At 42.6% G+C, this 21220-nt stretch overlaps 1 protein-coding gene across 1 annotated transcript in view; it reads right to left on the bottom strand.

Moving 5' to 3' along the window:
• Positions 1-8023: 8023 nt before the first annotated feature.
• LOC147453643 (uncharacterized) overlaps positions 8024-21220 on the bottom strand; it is a 72272-nt gene continuing 59075 nt past the window's right edge. Inside the window, exon 2 of the mRNA XM_086515763.1 lies at positions 8024-8720. Coding sequence (XP_086371889.1) covers positions 8299-8720 — 422 coding nt within the window. The 3' untranslated portion in view covers positions 8024-8298. The remainder of the gene's footprint in view (positions 8721-21220) is intronic.

Genomic DNA, 21220 nt, shown 5'->3' with positions numbered 1-21220 from the left:
GCAATTTTCAAAATATCAAAGTTTAAAAAACTTGATTCCTATAATCCAATCTCGTTCAATTCGACATTCCAAACTCTAATTGAGCTACTCAAAAATCATGAAAGTTGTTTTCTCGGATCTAGCAGTTCCCCCAGCAACACAGCTAAACCTCATTCACCTCATTGATTTTCCTTTTCCCATGTTCTTGCCCATATGGAACAACACTTTTATCTCTAATTTTTGACTATGAACACTCTTAGTAATAGTAAAACCATGTGTCATCCCTTTCTCCATACTTTTTTGCTTCAAGGAAACCAGCTATTGGCCAATCCAAATGTTGTAGTTTACCGTGAAATTTCTTCAACCTAAAACCATTGACAGGTTTTTACACTCTAGTTTCAAAGACATCATCCACAATAAAGGTACCTTGTCCCAAATCCTGTACTATCTGATAAGGTCGCTTCTACAATCTATTAATTGTAACCAACGTGATTAATGATTCTACTTCGTGGGTTGTCAACACTCAAATCAACATAATTTTTAAAATATCCAACCTTAAACAATTTGACTCTGTGTAATCCAATCTCGTTCAATTTGACCTTCCAAACTCCGACTGAACTACTCAAAAATCCTAAAAGTTGTTCTCAAATATAGCAGTTCACTCTACAACACAACTAAACCCTCATTCACTTCATTGATTTTCCTTTTTCCCTATTCTTGCCCATATGGAACAACACTTTTATCTCCAATTTTTGACTTTGAACACTCATGTTGATAATAAAACCCTATATCATCCCTTTCTCCAGACTTTTCTGCTTCAAGAAAACCTACTATTGGCCAATCCAAATGTGGTTGTTTACCTTAAAATTTCTTCAACCTAAAACCCTTGATAGGTTTCTCCGGTCTAGTTCCAAAGACATCATCCACCATCAAGGTAGATGTAGATGAGGACCTAATCTGGAGTTGTACAACCTCACCCTATCTCCAACTTGAAATACCTTAAATTTCACACTCATGCATGTCTTCTTCCTTGAATCACCTCATTAATATAAGAACTCACCAACTTGTCTTCTTTGAGCTACATCAACTATCTGCTCCTATGTTGAACTAAAAATTTACGAGACATTTTCTTTGCACTAACTCTTAGACTTGGTACAACAAACTCCATAAGTACCACATCTTGGGGTCCATAGACCAATTTGAACGGTGCCATACTTTCAGTTTTATTAGTACTTTCAGCTTGCCCATTAGCCTGGAAATAATATGATGTGGACCTTTTATGCATAATCATGTGAGTCTTGGTTAACTCAAAAACTGCCTCATTCAAATAATGAGTTCCCCTGTCACTCACCAACTCTATAGGACATCCAAAATTGTTTATGATGTTATGGATTAGAAACTTATCCACACTGAGCTTTATTGTCCTTAAGTGCTACAAGTTTGACCCACTTGGTACAATAGTTGGCTGCTACTAAAATATACTTGCATCACTTGCTTGTAGTTGAAAGGTTAGGGTGGATTGGACAATGATCCATTCATGATGAAAGAGAGCATATTGGTCGAATCATATAAGATTTTTGAATACAAAAAGTTGATTTATACAAATTTTTCACATGGATCTTGCTTTCTACACATGCTTCTTACATACAAACAAGCTTTTTGTTGACACACACTTCTTGCCTTTATCAATGGCGCACGCGCACACACACACATACACACACACGCATGCGCGCGTTGCACATGGCTTTTAGACTAGGGGTTTTTCCCACTAGTGTGAGGTGCTATAATGCCCGCACGCCAACAACCCTCCCCGTGTGGGTATTGTTTGCACATAACACAAAAGGGTACATCATTCACACAAACTACCTCCCCTCAAACACAAAAGAGGATGAAGGAACACAAATTTGACTCCCCTTGACATGTAGCCTGTAGGCACACAATCCTCCCCACACAAAAGTAGGTAGGTAAACACAGGCATGTCTTACACACAAGGATGAAGTACACAAATCCCCATAACATAAGAATGGGTACACAAACTTCCCCTGGAACACAAGGGGCGGCACACAATTGAGCACTTCACATACACACAGGAATTTGTTTTTCATTGAGAGATCTTCTCCCCCACACAGGTCTACGAATGTTGTTGTAGTTCTTTGTTGTCCTTTCCATGAACTTGTTGTTGTTGATTTTGTTCTTTGATTTCCTCTTCTTGTCATGTTGTTTGTTGATTGTTGTTGTCATTATTATTTTTTTTGTTGTTTGGTTACTTGTGCTCAACTACCCATAAATGATGTGTCACAAACGATGGAAGATGCTTTGATGGGCATGGCATGCACATCACAGGAGGTGCACATGTTTGTGGCCCTTGACAAAGGTCTTACTATCTTAAAGATAGTAGTGTTTAGTTCCTGTGGGCACAAATGCATGAACATAGATGTATGCATATATTTCCTTTGGTTGTGCAAGGTCAAATTGATGCACAAAATTCGGGCACTTAACTTTAGCATGTGCATGGTGATAGGTGCAAGGGTTTACAATAATGCACACATGTGCTCCTACTAAAAATCTTGAAAATCAAGAAATTAAATGCTCAAAACATTTGAAGATATTTACCTAAAATGTCTTTATGTGAAACCTCCCTTGCAACAGAAGGCACTAGTTTTTGTGATAGAAAAACACCCCATGATTGAAGCTTGTAGAAGGCACTAGTTTTTGCGATATGAAAGCACCCATTTGCTTTGCCATGAGAATAGGATCTTGTGAAAAGGCTCTTAACTTTGAGCACCTAGTGCTCTTGAAGCAACATTGGAAGGCCAGAATTTTGATGCAAAGATAGCTAGTGTCGATGAAAAATGTGGGCACTAATACTAAACGATGTAGCAAGCATCAAGAGCGGGTTTTAGGGAAAATCGAGAGCTAAGAGTGAATGGTGATGGTGAGTTTCTAGTAAGGGAGCAGGAAATATGCATAAAGTGTCGACAACACATGATGAGCATGTGATGGCAGGGCTCAAGCTATTGAGGTCAAAAATGGTAGGCCTAATCTGTAGCTGAGGTAACATGTGGTGTTAGTATGTGCGAATTGATGTCACCAAATCCAAAAATGGTGCTTATGGCAAGCTAAAAAATCTCCAACACGTCAATTGACTACAGTTGTTACAGAGAAATGCTTGGATAGTCTTGGGCTCACAAACTAATTTCAGGCAGTAAGCTGCTATAAAAACAAGGTAGGTTACAAATTAATCATTGTCTGTAGGCAGCACATCAATTCAAGGTAATCACAGATGTGAGGGCACAGTTGTGAAGGCACGACAGTTTGGGATTGGTGTGAGGCAGTGAATGAGCACCATGTGGGTATCGAGGATGAGCTATAAAGGATGTGCAACCTTCCTTGACTTTCATAAATGAAGGCCAACAAATTGATCCTTTGTCCACTTTAGAAGTGGCTTCCACGAACACACACGTCACTAATCCTTTGTCTGCTTTTCTTAATATAGGGCTTACTCACAAAAGAAATTTCACTAATCACTCTTTTTAATTAGGAGACAAAGTAAGCTCATAGTGAATAAATAGGGCTCGTTGGAAATGTGTGAATTAAGCAAGCTAATTGACAAATGCAAGAGTCGATTAGTATAATTATGACACAAAAACAGGGAAAATGGATACACGTGTTAATTTATGAACCTAATGACAAACTAATAATGGATCTCTTGATTAGTTTTAATCACACTCGTGAGGGCAACGGCCCATGGGCGTGCCCTCAATGAGCTTAGGGTGGATTGCACAATGAACCATTCATGATGAAAGAGAGCATAGTGGTTGAATTAGATAGGATTTGTGAATACAAAGGGTTGCTCTGTACAAGTTTGTCACATGGACCTTTCTTTTTACACATGCTTCTCACATACACACAAGCTTCTTGTTGAGACACATTTCTTGCCTTTATCAATGGTGCACACACACACACACACACACACACACACATGTTGCACATGGCTTCTAGACTAGGGGTTTTTCCCACAAGTTGAGGTGCTACAATGCTTGCACCCCAATAGTATTTGGCTTCATAGGTCCTACAAAATCCAAGCCGCATTTTTTAAGAGGCTTTAATGGAAAAATAGGATGATCGAACATTCTATCCTTGGAATCGGGTTGTCCAAGCTTTTGGCAAATCACACAAATTTTATCATGAATGAGCTTTTTGAATCAAGGCCTTCTCAGACACACAACTCTCAAGAACGAGATCAATCCCGTTTGTGTATAGTGCTCTTGTCATCACCAAAAAAGATCTTCTCTTTAGTGAAAACTTCCTTCTATGATCAGCAAAAAACGTGATGGCATGGTTCCATCAATCAAAAATATCAACATTTGATCCTACCATGACTCAAATATTGTATTTTGGACCTCAAAATGCTCTACATAAGATAAAGCATCATCGATACCTGTTGGATCCTCTCCTATTTTTAGTCTACTCAAATAATTATCTATAGCATGTTCCTTGCCTGATGTGTGGACAATCACAAAGTCAAACTCATGCAACAACAACATCCATCTAGCTAACCTTCCTGCTAACAATGGTTTCTTAATCAGATATAGCATTGCCTGATAGCCAGCATGAAAAACCACCATGTTGCTAAGAAAATGATGTTTGGATTTGTTTAAAGCATATATCATCCCAAGAGTCTCTCAATCACAGTATAATTCCTTGCAGTTGGTGTCCTCACTCTACTAGCATTGTATACAGGTATAAACCACCCTCTAACCTTTTCTTGCATGAGAACAGCTTCTATAGACATATCCAATGCACACATGAAATGGTAGACTCCAATATCAATGTTGTCATATTGGAGCCACTGATAACATCTTCTTTAACATCCACAAAATGCCTTCTCTTGAGGTTCAGACCAAACAAATGCCACATACAAAAATTGGCCAAATATCTTATGCACCTAGCATTTCACTTCACCCGTCAGAACGACCTTATGATCTCCCCAATCTTGCTTGACCTTAACCATTATAAACCAAGGTCTTCCCAACAACATCTCATAAGAAGTATCTCCATCCTTCATTTTAAGAACCATCTAACTTCCCCAATTTTGTCTTTTGATAAACAGACTCGGGTATATGTTAACTTTAGATCCTCCATCAAGTAACACTTCTTCAAGCAACCTACCTTGGAAATTCGCCTTTATGACAGGAACTATTAAATCAACATCTTCTGGTAGATCAATATTATGCATTGTTGGCTCGATCTTTTGGTTTGATTTTCATATTCTTTCCCTAGTAGTTTATTTGAGAATCTCTCCTAGAATGCTGGTACAATGCATAACAATTGATCAAATGACAACTGCAATGGGTAACTAATCAGTATCTCAAAGTAATCCTTTTCATCTCCTTTTATTGGAGCCTTGATTGTTGGGCTAGAGTGGATTGACGAGACTAGCATTCATCTTGATAGCATTGATAATTTCACTAGTAATAGAGAGAGAGAGAGAGAGAGAGAGAGAGAGAGAGAGAGAGAGAGAGAATGTAGACTCAAAACATAATTAGATCAACCATAAACTAATAAGATGCATACAATGGATTGGGTAGAGGTTGGAGTTGAAAATGTGTAGAAGAGACTAGCTACTAATATAGTAGTTGCTAGTGGCTAGATGCGCCTCTCAAAGGTCACATGTACTTTTTCCCAAGGGTCAAGTGGCAACTCTCCAAAGGACAAGAGTGGCTCCATAAAATGTGGAAAATCCATACTGACTAGGATGGTCATTTGGACTCTTGTGCAACTCATCTTCCACATGTGTTAAGCCATGTGCCCTCACATGCTTACTTGCTTACTAGATTGCTTATTGTACAAGAGATGGTTCTCACACTAGTTGTCGCCATTAGGCCAAAGGCCACAAACCAACATTGATTTCAAAATGTTCCCTCTAATTTTCATCTCCTTTTATTGGAGGCTTTTACAAGAGGCTTGATTTCAAAATGTTCCCCTCTAATTGTCATTCTAAACGTTTGAATTCATGTCATCCAAGGTTTGATCTTTGTTCTTGCCTGACCTATTTTTGAACTTGATCCCTAATTCCTCTCTACTGGCGCCAAATCACCGCTCTAGTATTTTCCAAGCATCTAATGATGAGTTTTCATGCTATACATGATAAACATAATCATCATCAAGGGCTATTTTGATAATGTCTAACATCTTCCTCTCACCTTTGACTTGGTTTTAAGCACTAATAGCCCTAGGTTGGAGTTCCTCTCTCTCAACAACAAGAGGTTGCGGCTTCACTAAAATCCAAAATTTCATTTCCATGAGATAGTCTTAGATTTTACTTTGCAACGTAAGGAAGTTACCCTGGAGAACTTAACTAACTTCTCCCTTGCCCATTGCTAGAAAATGAATGTGGAAGTCTTATCGAGAAGTATCCATTTTTGTAGTGTCGCATCCCACATACTAAAGTAGTACTAGCAAGTCACTTCCACAGATGAAGCAAATAACATACATAATGGCACTAGGCTGGTGAGTAATAAGAACTTCAAGCCTCTAAGTGAGAAATGAGAAAATTTAAAGGTGTGCCCACTTGGGGCTTGCTTGTTGATTCTCGGGAGTGGAGATGAGCTTTAGCTTTATTGAAAATGACTTGAGAACCTTGAGGGATATCTGAAGACTGATCCTTGAACATCACCCACTTCAAGGTATAGACCTCCCCTTGAATAGAGCCTTAATTGCTTTAGAATCCAAGTGAAGAGAACCCCATCTTTTCGTATATCTTCACGACTATTCTTTTTTGCACTATCTGTATAAGTTGCAACCTGATGCATTTGTCCAAGGCACTCATACACATGATGATTATAACCCCATTTAACCCTGATCAAAGCTCAATCTCTCACTAATTAGCCTCTTAGGTGAAAACACCACTCTAGGGCTAAACCTTATGAGCACTTCAAAGTGAAACACGTGAGCCCAAAAAATAGCTAATAGGTTAGTAACAGTTTCTTTACAATCTAGAACAGTTCATGGAGCTATAGAGTGAAAGTTGCAGACATGTAGGCTACCGCAAACAAATTCGTTCTTTGCCTAGCACAAGGAGTAACATCTCCCCACATGGGATTCAATCATTGGTAAAGAGGCAACTAAGTTAAACTGGGACTCGAGGAACTACAAATCCATGCATACTTTTCTCTGGTCCTTGCAAACAAACTTATAATGACCACCAATAAAAAAATAATTAAGCTCAAAGTTTGTAAAGACAATTCTGGTAATAATAGTCCCCTGACTCTCTAAAAAGAACGATTGTGCCCCACAATGCTCTACTCAACTTGGAGCATTCCCTCAATTCTGGAATTGATAGTCGCCTGCCTCTCTAGAAAGCTGACATACCTGCATCATATAACTTGCACCTTGCAAGCCACCTCAGCGAAGACTCAGGAAGACATTGACCCTTTGCACATCCCCTATTAAAGATGGAACACACTCGAGTCAAAATAGAAGCCAAGCTTTAGGACAATCCACGTCCAAGCCCTACAAGGCAAGCACACCTTTGCTTGGGTAATTTACCATAGTATTGCAGCAAAGTGCTTTAGTTAGTGTGGAAAGTCAACAAAAACATCCAGCAAGTCTAATGATGAGCTCTTTATAGTAGTAGCTGACACATCTCACTACAAAAGACACATCTACAGTGGAGGCTTTTTTACCTCTGCCAGCTTCCAGGCTCTAACCCAAAAACCTAAAATGTAAAAGTGCAAAAGTCTTATCAGATGCCTATGGTTATCTTCTTAAAAGTGTTGTTCACCTTAACTAATATATTGAAAAAAACAGGGCCTAATCTGTTTGAAAGTACTGGACATACAATATGCTCAGTGCGTACTAGACAAAATATGGAAACAAGGGGCTAAGTATATGAATGGATGTAACCATGCCCCCAGTTTAAAGTCCTCAAGGCTTGCATGCCAAAGTATTCTTTTGATCTAGCATTCACCACAACAGATTCAGGTGCATCAAATTGCAAATCAAGGAAACAAAATTTTAAGCATGTAATGAACACCAAAACTGTTGCAAAAGAAAACTCCAATCTCTAATAAAATAAGTGGTGCTTAGCAAAACTCACACACCTTTGCCAGTGTAAGCTACATTCAATGGCCTCTCTAACATTAGGCTTATGCTTTGACTGCAAGGTTCTTTTGAGTGAAGACTTGCACCGAAACACTCCATTGTACATGTAAATGCATATTTGCACAATACCTATCCCCAGTAAAATCTCTGCATGTGACAACTCGTGGCTTTAATCTTGCACACTCGTGTAACGACGAATAACCCACATTAAAATCAAGACTTTTTCTTGTTACTATCTGAATGATCAAGCTTCCTGCCTACTAAAGATAACTGACCGCGCAAAGCCTGGTTGTCTTCAAGCAACCTGTCATACTCCAACAAGAATCCTTCGGATTGCTTTTGAAGAGCCTTCATATTGGACTCTGCTGCTCTTATCTCTTCATCTTTCTGTTTGCAATCCCCCTGCAAATCTTCAATCGTCTTTCTCAAATTTGAAATCATGCTTTCCAAAGCATCAATCTTTGGACAGTTTGCTGTTTCCTTTTTCTCTTCTGAAAGATTTTCTGCCCTGGAAGATTTCAAGCTTGTCTCTGCATTTGTTCTTTTCAATAACTCCAGCTCTTTTTTAAGAACAGCAGCACCACATACTTGAGCATGCAACTGATGTATGATCATAAAGAGGTAGTAAGCAAGACCTGTAATCATAGGAAATTGATGCAAATGTTCCAGTTAGTAGGACTCCCTTTTAAAACATTACCAACTCCCTATAAAACCATTACCACCACCACTTTTGTTGGTTAATTGCTGATTTTAGCCTTCCCTCATCAAGGGCAACACCTGCATATGGGTGTTATTAAGGAACTCTCTTGAATTTGACCTCTACATTCCACGAGTAGATTTAGTTTCAACAATTTTGTAAGCCTGTACGCAGGACCTACATGTCAGGCCAAGTCCGTCATAAAGTTTTGCCTAGTTTTGGAACCCTCTCGCATAAATGGTTTGTATATGTTTCGATGGATGTTATTACACTTCACTGAGCATCTGGCATTGCACCTATCGTGCCAATCTTACGATAATTGCATTTTTGGGTTGGGAGATATGCGGCAGTTTCATCCAGAAATCCGCCCTCCTGATAAAATATCAATGAGTGACTTTTTTTGATAAAATATCAATGAGTGACTTTTTTTGATAAGTCATGTCAAAGTCACTACCCACCCCAGAACTGGAAAAGTACTTATAATGTGCTTGGGAGTATGAAGGCACATGAGACCTCAGCATTCAAACATCAATTTCTGGGCACCCTCTCATCTGCCACATGTCAGGTGCAATGGAATTGAAATGGTGAAGATCTAGGTTTTACACTTTCACAAATCCTTTTCTTTCTTTCTTGCATAAGTGATTCCTTGTCACGTGACACATCTAACCCTATGTGTACGTGGACAAGCTACTTCATGACAAGGGTTCAGTCAGTTTAGATTAGGAAGTAATCTGGCACTTTTGTGAGTCTGTTCGCAGACCGTCCATGTCCAGACACTTAGAGTAGATGCATATCCTTTGGTTGCACACAGCATGATCATCAGATTTCCATCAGAACCCATCAAAAGCATTTTTACAATGCATAGACCTATTTTCCCTATTTTTGACATTTTTCACTTATTATTTTTAAGTGACTTTTGTTGGGAACTGGGTAGGGAAAATTCACTAAGCAAGTATATATAGAAACCTAGCGCTAGCACTTTCTGGCAGAAGCGGCAGCAAGAACTTCGCATTCAACAGGCACCTTCTCAACAAGACCCCCCACCGGCGGTAAACCTAGCATTTTCACAGAAGGCCCAGCATTTTTGCATCAAGATCAGCCTCCAGCGTTTTTGCATTGCAGATCTGCCTCGGCCACAGCACAACAGCAGATCAGCCCTAGCGTTAGCAGATTCCACAGCATGACAGCAGATCAGCCCTAGCTTTAGCAGATTCCCACCGCAAGCACAAAATTCAGCCTAGCGTTTTTGGATCAGCAAGACCAACCAACGTTTTGCAGTTTCATCGCGACAAGATCCACAGTAGCATCAGCGTTTTCAGTTTTCAGCATAGACCCACGGCAGAACAAGTCCCGAACCTCGCAGATCTCACCTTTCCGCAGCAGATCCTCGCCGCACAGTCAGATCCCGCGTAGTTCACAGTTTCAGCCCGGAAAACGCAGATGCTGAAATCTGCGTTTTCAGCGCATCGTTGTTGCATCGTCGTCATCGCCGTCGTCACCGACATAGAGTCAGAATTCAGCAGACAGATTTCAGCCCTTAGCATTTTCAGATTTCAGCCCGTCTCGTCGTCGTCGACATCGTCGGCAAGTCCAAAGCATTGTAGAGATTTGTGCAATCAATAGTAGACCGCTCTCGCCATAGAGAATGGGGCCTTCGGAGGAGGGTTTGACAACATTCTGGTGTCGTATTCTTCTCTCTCTATCTCTCAGTCTCAACACCTATCAACTTTTGTCTGTGTCCATTGCACTCTCTCACTAAAGGAACGGAAGGCTCTCCCTTCCGTAAGTAAAAGGAACCCTTGAGCACAATTCGGAGCACTCATCTTGAGCAAAGTTCAACATTCACTTCCGCTGCACCTTACATTGGTATCAGAGCTTTGGTAGTGTTCTGTATCACTCAAGGAAAGAACCACAGATTTTTTTTTGCTTGTTGCGGTCGCACGTAACCCAAGTCCACTTGGGCGTGTCGATTCCTAATAGTGTTTTTGAAGAGTGACAAGAAACCCAAGAAAGAAGGGCTTGTTCAGCCTCCCCTTGTGCCTCTTTTCACTCATTGAGAGCGGACCGTGCACTTGCACTTAGCGGCCGGCCAATCGACGTGAGGTGGGAGAAAGCAACCTTGGTGTGAGCGCAAGGCCGCCCAGGGGTGTGCCCGCAGAAAAGAGCAGAGCTCGGGTAAAGAGAAGATCCTTCTCTAACACAAATTGCAAGCTAAAGAAGAACCTCAAGACCCCCAAGAACCTCAAGACCCACAAGAGCCCAAGTTCCTCGTGAACTTAAGAACCCAAGACTTCAGCGTATGGTCATTACCCGAAGCGGAATGGATACTTCGCATGGAGGTGATGAGCATGGAAGAGGCGAAGAAGAATTTTTTCCACCAGGAGGTTTTTCTGACCCTCCCCCTTCTCCATCTACGCCAAGGATTGTACCAAATCCTATGGAGGCTTTGGTCAAGACGACGATGGACACGAGGATACAACAAGAAGCGCAACGCGCCAAGAAAGAACAACAGAAAGAAAGGCAGCAAATGATCGTAAGTACCAAGAAAGAATGGCAGCCATAGCACGTGAACACGAAGAAAGAAGGGCAGCCATCGAGCATGAGCACATCGAAAGGAAAGCCGCACTGTTCCGACTCTTTTCTAGTGTGCAGGAGCAGAGTGAAAAGAATCAGGAGAAGGAGACTCTCTCAGTCTCGTCTTCTCCAAAGCAAGACACACATGATTTGCATGATAATGATCAAGATGTGATTATTCACAAGCATGATGATAAGCATGATGATTTGCATGATAATGATGTGATTGTTCATAGGGATGATGGTTTAGCTGATGCTTTTTCTAGTGAAGCTAACCTCATTGCAGATTCGATCAATCACGAAGAATCGATCTTGGCTCTCGAGTTGAGGTCCAAAGAACCCCCACAAGAAGTATTGTGTATGCGCATGATTAGTCAGTACGCATTGTTTGAGTGTTTCATTCATGATCGTTTCCTGTATTTTAGTCGTCGTCCTTATGTGATCCCTTTTCCTAGGCATGACATATTGTACGTTGAACACGATTCACTCATGAATGAGCACGGATATATGCAGATCACTCATGAAAAGATGAATTGTTTGCATTCAAGGAATTCACATTCCATGTCTCTTCCTTGGCATGACACAGTATCAGAAAGAGCACAAGAAGGATTGAGCATCAAGCATCGGCATTTCCATTGTGTTTTGCCACAGTTGATTGATTTAGATCATAAAATCAAGATTCTACCCCATTGTTTACGTGTGTTTGATGAACGGTTTGGCACTCCGTCACTTTGTTCATCTGCATTGCATGCACAGTTTTTTCTAAGGAATAGTATTTTTCCAGTCACTTTACGTGGAATGTGTATGTTCATGTTTTTGTGTTGGAAGTGGTTTCAAGAATTTTCAGCCTCGGAGATTCTTGAGTATCATGTTTTTGTGTTGGAAGTGGTTTCATGAATTTTCAGCCTCGGAGATTCTTGAAGAAGGTAGACGCATGACTAGAGACAAAGTTTAAGCATTGAAGGAGCCACAGAAGACTTCGTGTCACTTTTGGCATTAGATGGTTTCTTGAGCATAACCCTCTCATTGATTGGGAGGACAACACTCTTCACATTAAATGCCAAGAGTGACTCTCCCATGATCATTCGAGCTGTGGAGGGTCTGCATTCTTTGCCTCTCATTTCTCATGTGCAGGTAAAGAGTGAATTACGACGAGGAGCACAAGCAGTATTCATCTATGCTGATCCAGTTACCTAGAGCATTCAAGCTCCAAATAAGTATTCAGCTTTGTCTACTAAGTTTAAGCATCTGTTTTTGCAAGATGATCTTCCACCCAATCTCCCACCCAAGCGACCAGAGGACCGTCGCATCGAGCTTATGGAGGGGGCACAGCGAGTCAGTAAGGCTCTCTACCGTTTGAACAAAACACAAGAGAAAGAGTTAGAGCGCGACAACTCACGGAATTGGTGGCTAGAGGATTCATACGTCCTAGTGTAAATCCTTTTGCTGCTCCTATTTTGTTTGTTCGCAAGAAGGATGGTTCGTCTCGTTTGTGTGTTGATTACAGGGCTTTGAACAAGATGACCGTCAAGAAAAAGTTTCCGATGCCGCGCATTGAGTATATCCTTGATAGGCTCAATGGGGCAAAGGTTTTCAGTAAGGTCGATCTCAAGAGTGGATACCATCAAGTACGAGTATTCAAAGGCGACATCTTCAAGACCGTTTTTCGCACAGAGTGAGAGCAATGGGAGTATGTTGTTATGCTTTTGGATTGACAGGTGCCGTGGGTACATTTAATCGTCTCATGGTAGGCCATTTCGGCGATATGGTTGGTGTATGTGTGTTCATCTTTCTTGATGATATTCTCATTTTTTCTGCATCATGGAAGCAACATGAAAGGGATGTGGGAAGGGTATTGACCCGTTTGGACGAGTGTCAGTTGTACATTGCAGCTAAGAAATCTGAGTTTTTTCTCGCTGAAGTTACTTATCTGGGTTATATCATTTCTGCAGAAGGCGTCAAGCTAGACCCCATGAAGGTGGAACAGGTACGTAATTGGGATTTGCCCAAGACTGCATATGATGTGCCTTCTTTTCTTGGTTTATGTCAAGCATATAGTTCGCACATAGAGAATTTTGCACGCATTGCAGCACCTATGACTGATGTTTTGAAAGGGGTAAAGACGGCGTCGGCGCGTAGACTTGCCCGAAGCAGTCATTGAGGCTTTCACAGCTCTCAAGGTTGCGGTGACAAAAGCACCGTGTCTTATCCTTGCCTCTTGGGATGACCCCTTTGAGGTATGGTGTCACGAGGACGTAGCAATTGCTAACTTGAGTTGTTGGTTTCTTTCCGATGATTTTTGTTTAATTTTTGGGACCCTCTTTTTGAAGTTGTAAATGACCGGACATTGCGTGGCCAGTGTGAAACGGCCGATGGCCGAGAGTTTCACCCGTAGTCGGGAAGGACAGGTCACCACGAGTTGGTCGGGCTAATCGGCACTGGAATCCGAGCAGTAAAAGGGTGTTTAGGCTCAGCTCAAAGTCACTTAGGCCCCTCCCGACACTTATAAGTTGGTGAGTACTAGGGAATTAACTCAAAAGAGGCAAACTGGACACATGGCGGCTCCAGGCTGATCTGCCAAATTTGCATGAAGAGGGGGCGCCCAATTTGAGAGTGGAGGCTGGTTTTTGTTCATTGGGGTTGCTACAGTGTGTGTGTGAGTAGTGGGTGTAGGTGATCACAGCTTTAATGGAAAGCTTGCCTTCTCCCTTGCTCTATGTAGCGTGACGATTTGCTCTCGCGCATCTCTCTCCCCTTTTGCACATATGGTAATGCCCCACTAGTTGGGCTTCTCAAATGACCATGTACAGTTCTGGGGGTTTTATGTACGTTTGCCAAGTCAAGAGCCTTCTATACAAGAACCGGATTAGCTAATTGCTAATCCCCTAATTAGCTAATCCCCTTCAGGTACGCACAGTTCCATCGCAAAGGAATGCGAAAACGAAGATTTTTCTCGCGTGAAAACTAGTCTGATCTGAAAGGGAACTGTCCCATTGCGTGCAGGAGCACTTGAGACACGTGTAGGCATGCTCGCTCCACTCAAAACGGTCCAAAACAGAGAATTACAGCCTGCTATGTTTTTCTGCAGGTTTAGGGTTTTGCACCTAAACTGCAGGGAATCGCCAGGGGAGCCTCGGAAAGGCCTTGGGATGCGTGTACAGGGTAGTAGGCACCTAAAAGTGGCAAAACAGAAAATTACAGCATGCTGAAATTGACCTGCAGCTCACTAGAAAGCTTCCATACCGCAAGGGAAAGTGTCCTTGACGTGTACTTTTGAACTACAAGGATATTTGAGCCGTTATGCTGCCAAAACTGGGTCAAAAACCTACAATTACAACCATGGACAAGTTTGGACAGCTTGGTGAGGGCTAGATGCAAGGGTTCGGATCGTTTATTTGTCAGGGGAGTCTCGGGAACGTGTTGGGTGCTTGTACATGCCATTTTGGAGAGATTTCCCGCGAGGAATCTCTCGCTACCAAGCAAACAACAACACCCTGTTGGCCCCAGAGACTAGCACCCCTTTCGGTATTTCTTTATTCTTATTATACTTGAGAAAAACCTGTAAACTTCCACAAGATGTCCCACTTTTATCGGGCTGAAATTCCTCTACTCCAACCCGATTTCGGTAACATAACCACAGTAGAAGTCTCCACGGACAAAATCGCAAGCAAACATTGACTTTCCACGCACTTCAGAGCACTTTGCAAAACCTGGCGAGAAATTGCAGCTCGCTGAATTCTCTGTTTTGCGCTCCGATTCGCGTGCCGATCACTTTTCTGGGTAGCCCCCGAGCTCTCGCACTTGTAGGGTCACTTGCCCCTTGAATTAGACGAGATTCCTCGCGGGAAATCTCTCCAAAATGGATTGTACAAGCACCCAATGCGTTCTGGAGACTCCCCTGACAAATAAACGATCCGAACCCTTGCATCTAGCCCTCACCAAGCTGTCCAAACCTGTCCATGGCTGTAATTGCAGGTTTTTGACCCAATTTCGCCAACATAACAGCGCAAATATCCCTGTAGGTCAAAAGTACACGTCAAGGACACTTTCCCTTGCGGTATGGAAGCTTTCTAGTGAGCTGCAGGTCAATTTCAGCATGCTGTAATTTTCTGTTTTGCCACTTTTAGGTGCCTATTGCCCTGTACACGCATCCCAAGGCCTTTCCAAGGCTCCCCTGGCGATTCCCTACAGTTAGGTGCAAAACCCTAAACCTGCAGAAAAACACAGCAGGCTGTAATTCTCTGTTTTGGACCGTTTTGAGTGGAGCGAGCACGCCTACGCGTGTCTCAGGTGCTCCCGCATGCAATGGGACAGTTCCCTTTCAAATCGGACGAGTTTTCACGCAAGAAAACTCTCCATTTTCGGATTCCTTCGCGATGGAACTGTGCGTACCTGAAGGGGATTAGCAATTAGCTAATCCGGTTCCTATACAGAAGGCTCTTGCCTTGGCAAACACGCATAAAACTCCCAGAACTGTACATGGTCATCTAAGAAGCCCAACTAGTGGGGCATTACCATATGTGCAAAAGAGGGGGAGAGAGATGCGCGAGAGCAAATCGTCACGCTACATAGAGCAAGGGAGAAGGCAAGCTTTCCATTAACGTTGTGATCACCTACACCCACTACTCACACACTGTAGCAACCCCCAATGAACAAAAACCAACCTCCCCTCTCAAATTGGGCGCCCCCTCTTCATGCAAATCTGGCAGATCAGCCTGGAGCCGCCATGTGTCCAGTTTGCCTCTTTTGAGTTAATTCCCTAGTACCCACCAACTTATAAGTGTCGCGAGGGGCCTAAATGACTTTGAACTGAGCCTAGACACCCTTTTACTGCTCGGATTCCATGGCCGATTAGCCCGACCAACTCGTGGTGACCTGTTCTTCTCGATTGCGGGTGAACCTCTCGGCCATCGGCCGTTTCACACTGGCCACGCAATGTCTGATCATTTGCAACTTCAAAAAGAGGGTCCCAAAAATTAAACAAAAATCATCGGAAAGAAACCAACAACTCAAGTTAGCAATTGCCACGTCCCCGTGACAAATGGACGGATGCGAGCAATGTCGCCATCGGTGATGTGCTTCAGCAGCATGGTCGTCCTGTAGCTTTCCTTAGTCGGAAGCTCAATAGTGCAGAAAAGAACTATTCAGTTTATGATAAGAAACTTTTATCTGTTGTTCACTCTCTTAAGCATTGGAAGCATTTTCTTTATGGTAGAGAGTTTACAGTTCGCACAGATCACCAAGCCCTCAAGTGGCTCCAGTCTATGCGTAGTGCACATTGGAGTGATCGCCAAGCACAGTGGTCACGATTTTTTGAGCAATTTGGAGGTTTGATTGAGTATGTGCTTGGAAAAGCTAACCCTGTTGCAGATGCGTTCAGTCGCAAAGGACAGATTTTGGCTCTTGAGTCAAGATCGACAGTTTCTATTCAGGGTGTGTCTTTCGATAGCATAAAGAACCAATATGTGGATTTCGAGTTTGGTGAGCAATGGTTGCAAGCTCTTGCTTCCCAAGGGCCGAGCAACTATCTCTCGTGATGGTTTGTTGTATTTTCGTCAACGTTTATGTGTGTTGCTCTCTCTCAGGTCAACCATATTGCATGATGCACATGATTCTCTCACGGGTGGGCACAGGGGAATGAACACCACTTTGGAAAAAATAGAAAGATTCTTTTATTGGCCTAAAATGCGAAAGGATGTGTTTCGTTATGTCACACAGTGCACTATATGTCAAAAGGTAAAAGCTCCTTGAGGTAAGCAGCAAGGCCTGTTGCTTCCGCTGCCTATTCCCGATGGACCTTTTCAAGATATTTCATGGATTTTGTGACTAACCTTACACCTAGTTTGCATTCAAGGGACACTCAATGTTTGACAATTGTTGATCGTTTCAGCAAGTTTTGCATGTTGATTCCTTGTAAAGCCACAGTCACAACACAAGATGTAGCATGGTTGTTCAATAAGCATTGGTACCCCCTCTGTGGTTTGCCAAAATCAATTGTTTTACATAGGGATGTTAAGTTCACATCCAATTTTTGGCGCGCACTCTTTGAAAATTTTGGCACTAAGTTGGATTTTTCATCGGCTTTTCATCCACAGTCAGATGGCCAGACAAAGATTTACAATCAGTTGGCTTTTGATGTTTTAATGTCATATGTGCATGATCAGCAGTCTCATTGGGAGCTCATCTCCCATTCGTTCAGGCTATTTTGAATGACTCTTTTTCCTCTGCCATTGGTCGAACTCCGTATGAGGCAGCTTTTGGCCGTCCGTTCCAATCATTTTTTACTTGATCGGTCAATCAAATGCCTGATGGTAATGCTGAAAGTCAGTCATTGGATGAGATTTCTAAGAGTGTGAAGCTTCGGCTAAGCAAGGCTCAAGAATCTTATTCACGACAGGCTAATAAGCATCTTCAGGATGTTTCGATCAAGGAAGGGGATTGGGTGTATTTAAGAATCATGAAGCAACGTCTTAAGCAAGTTGGAAAGAAGTGTCCCAAGTTGTCTTTTCGAATGTATGGTCCATTTCCTATCATCAAAAAGATAAATGAGGTTTCAATGAAATTACAATTGCCTAAGTCATGGTCAATGCACAATGTTTTCCATGTTTCTTGGTTGAAAGTGTTTAAGGGAACGCCTCCAAAGGACATTTCGGAAGAAGAAGAACCGGAGATCATCGATGAAGCTGAAGTCATGGAGCCGGAGCAAGTGTTGTTGCATCAGTTTCGACATGGTTCAAAGAAGCAAGTGAGACAATACTTTTTGAAGTTCAAGGATAGAGGAACCCACAAAGCAGTGTGGTTCGACGAAGAGTTTTTCAAAGATTACCCAAAGTTGTTGGCAGACTACAAGGAAGCCATGCAACTCGGTACCAGTATCTCACTTTAAAAAGGAGGGGATGTCACGTGACACATCCAACCCTATGTGTTGGACAAGCTACAACATGACAAGGGTTGGGTTCAGTCCAGTCAATCTAGCTTAGGAAGTGTTTTGGCACTTTTGTGAGTCTGTTCGCAGACCGTGCATGCCCAGGCACTTAGAGTAGATGCATATCCTCTGGTTGCACACAGCATGATCATCAGCATTACCATCAGGAGCATTTTCTAGCGCACAGAACCTATTTTCCCTATTTTTGACATTTTTCACTTATTACTTTAAGTGACTTTTGTTGGGAACTAGGTAGGGCAATTTTGCTAATAAAATATATAAGCAACCTAGCGCTAGCACAATCTGGTAGAGAAGGAGAAAGTGCACCAGGCAATGCAATTGCAACAAGCATCTCTCTCCCCATCTCAAGCAAGAACCACCCCCCCTTCAGCTTGGCGTTTTCAGCAAAGGAACTCCAGCGTTTTCAGTCCCTTCAGCTTGGCATTTTCAACATCCACTCCCCTCGCCAACAGCCCTCTCATTAGCCCTGCAAAACTCAACCAGCCAACGTTTTCAAAGACCTGCAGGCTCAGCGTTTTCCCAGCCATACCATCCAGCATTTTGTCTTGGAATACCAACAAATTCAACAAGTAAAAGAGCAGCAGAACCAACGTTTGTCCAGACACTAAGAGTAGATGCATATCCTCTGGTTGCACATAGAATGATCATCAGATTTCCATTAGGAGCATTTTTACAATGCATAGACCTATTTTCCCTATTTTTGACATTTTTCACTTATTATCTTTAAGTGACTTTTGTTGGGAACTGGGTAGAGCAAATTCACTAAGCAAGTATATATAGAAACCTAGCGCTAGCACTTTCTGGCAGAAGAGGCAACAAGAACTTCGCGTTCAACAGGCACCTTCTCAACAAGACCCCCCACCGACAGTAAACCTAGCGTTTTCAGAAATCAGAAGGCCCAGCAATTTTGCATCAAGATCAGCCTCCAACGTTTTTGCATTGCAGATCAGCCCCGGCCACAATACAACAACAAATCAGCCCTAGCGTTAGCAGATTCCACAGCATGACAGCAGATCAACCCTAGCTTTAGCAAATTCCCACCGCAAGCACAGAATTCAGCCTAGCGTTTTTGGATCAGCAAGACCAACCAGCGTTTTGCAGTTTCATCGCGACAAGATCCACAGTAGCATCAACGTTTTCAGTTTTCAGCATAGACCCACACCAGAACAAGTCCCGAATTTCGCAAATCTCACCTTCCCGCAATAGATCCTCGCCGCACGGTCAGATCCCGCGAAGTTTACAGTTTTAAACCGGAAAACGCAGATTTCAGCATCTACGTTTTCAGCATGTCATCGTTGCATCGTCATCGTCGCCGTCGTCACGGACATAGAGTCAGAATTCAGCAGATAAAGATTTGCAGATTTCAGCCCTTAACGTTTTCAAATTTCAGCCCGTCTCGTCGTCGTCCTCATCGTCGTTGACATCGTCAGCAAGTCCAAAGCATTGTAGAGATTTGTACAATCAATAGTAGACTGCTCTCACCATAGAGAGTGGGACCTTCGGAGGAGGGTTTGACAACATTCTGGTGCCGTATTCTTCTCTCTCTATTTCTCAGTCTCAACACCTTCATTCACAGTGTTTATCCACTTTGTTTGTGTCCATTGCATTCTCACTAAAGGAATGAAAGGCTCTCCCTTCCGTAAGTAAAAGGAACCCTTGAGCACAGTTTGGAGCACTCATCTTGAGCAAAGTTCAACATTCACTTCCGCCGCACCTTACATTCCTTTTAGCTCGAATGATGGTTCCTTTTACCTTTCGACTGAGAGAGTGCGGTAGAGATATGTAGAGGGAGAAAGAAAGAGAGAGAAGAGGAGAATGACACTCGATGGGGTCCTAACCAACCCTCTAAAGGGCCCCCCACACCGTTGCCAATGTGGCATTTGCTTTAAATTGCGTAGATGGAATGTACACACATGCAATACCTCAAGTGCAGACTCTACTGACTCGAATGGGGAATATCGCCACGGTAACTCCTCAAAAAGACGAGGCACCTCCGGGGCTGATTTGATGCACCTTGGGATACTTCTCGATGTGGGATTGCGGATGGCCACCAAGGGGTAGATCTTGGCTGAATTGCTCTCTTGATGTGAGGAATGAAGGGCTGAAAACTGGCTGCAAAAACGCAGATCTGGCGCAAAATGCGGCACATCTCTCGCATAAAGCAAGGCTAAAAATGGGCGAGGTGAGGCTCGATGGGCTGCCAAAGTACTAGACCGCAATGAGGATGGCTAGCGAGCACAGATCCGAGCCGAACTGGCGAGGGAGGGGCTGAAAACTGAAAACGCTGGCCGATCTGCAATGGATGAGAATGGAGCGGGGCTGAAATCTGAAAATGCTGGTGGATCTCTGCCCAAAAATGCCAGGCTGATCTAGGACTTGGAAAACTCTTTGCTGCTTTGCTTCATTTGGCTAGGCTACTCAAATCTGATCATAAACGCTAGGCTGAGTGCTCCCTTTATAGGGCTGAAATTTTAAGTTATAAACTTCTTTAGGTTTAGGGAGGGCAAACTGTCCACCACACCCGACAAAATAAATCATAAAAATAATTTATTAATAAATTGGACCGCGGGGTCAGTTCTGAGTGAAATTGTCCCCTGTCCACTCGGGAATCTGATCGACGCAGCGAATGGTTCATTGGATTCCTTTAACCTAAAACTATATGCACATCATGCGAGATGCCCACCGTAGTGTCACATGACACATCCAACCCTATGTGTCCGTGGACAAGTTACAGCATGATTCAGTTCAGTCAAGTCAGTCTAGAATAGGAAGTGATCTGGCACTTTTGTGAGTCTGTTCGCAGATCGTGCATGTCCAGACACTTAGAATAGATGCATATCCTCTCGTTGCAAACAACATGACCATCAGAATCCATTTTTACAGTGCATAGACCTATTTTCCCTATTTTTGACATTTTT

This window comes from Adiantum capillus-veneris, chromosome 7 (assembly GCF_014529385.1).
Source record: "Adiantum capillus-veneris isolate H3 chromosome 7, ASM1452938v2, whole genome shotgun sequence".
Taxonomy (NCBI): Eukaryota; Viridiplantae; Streptophyta; class Polypodiopsida; order Polypodiales; family Pteridaceae; genus Adiantum; species Adiantum capillus-veneris.
Note: the sequence above shows the minus strand (reverse complement) of the source record. Positions and strands in the feature narration are given on the sequence as shown.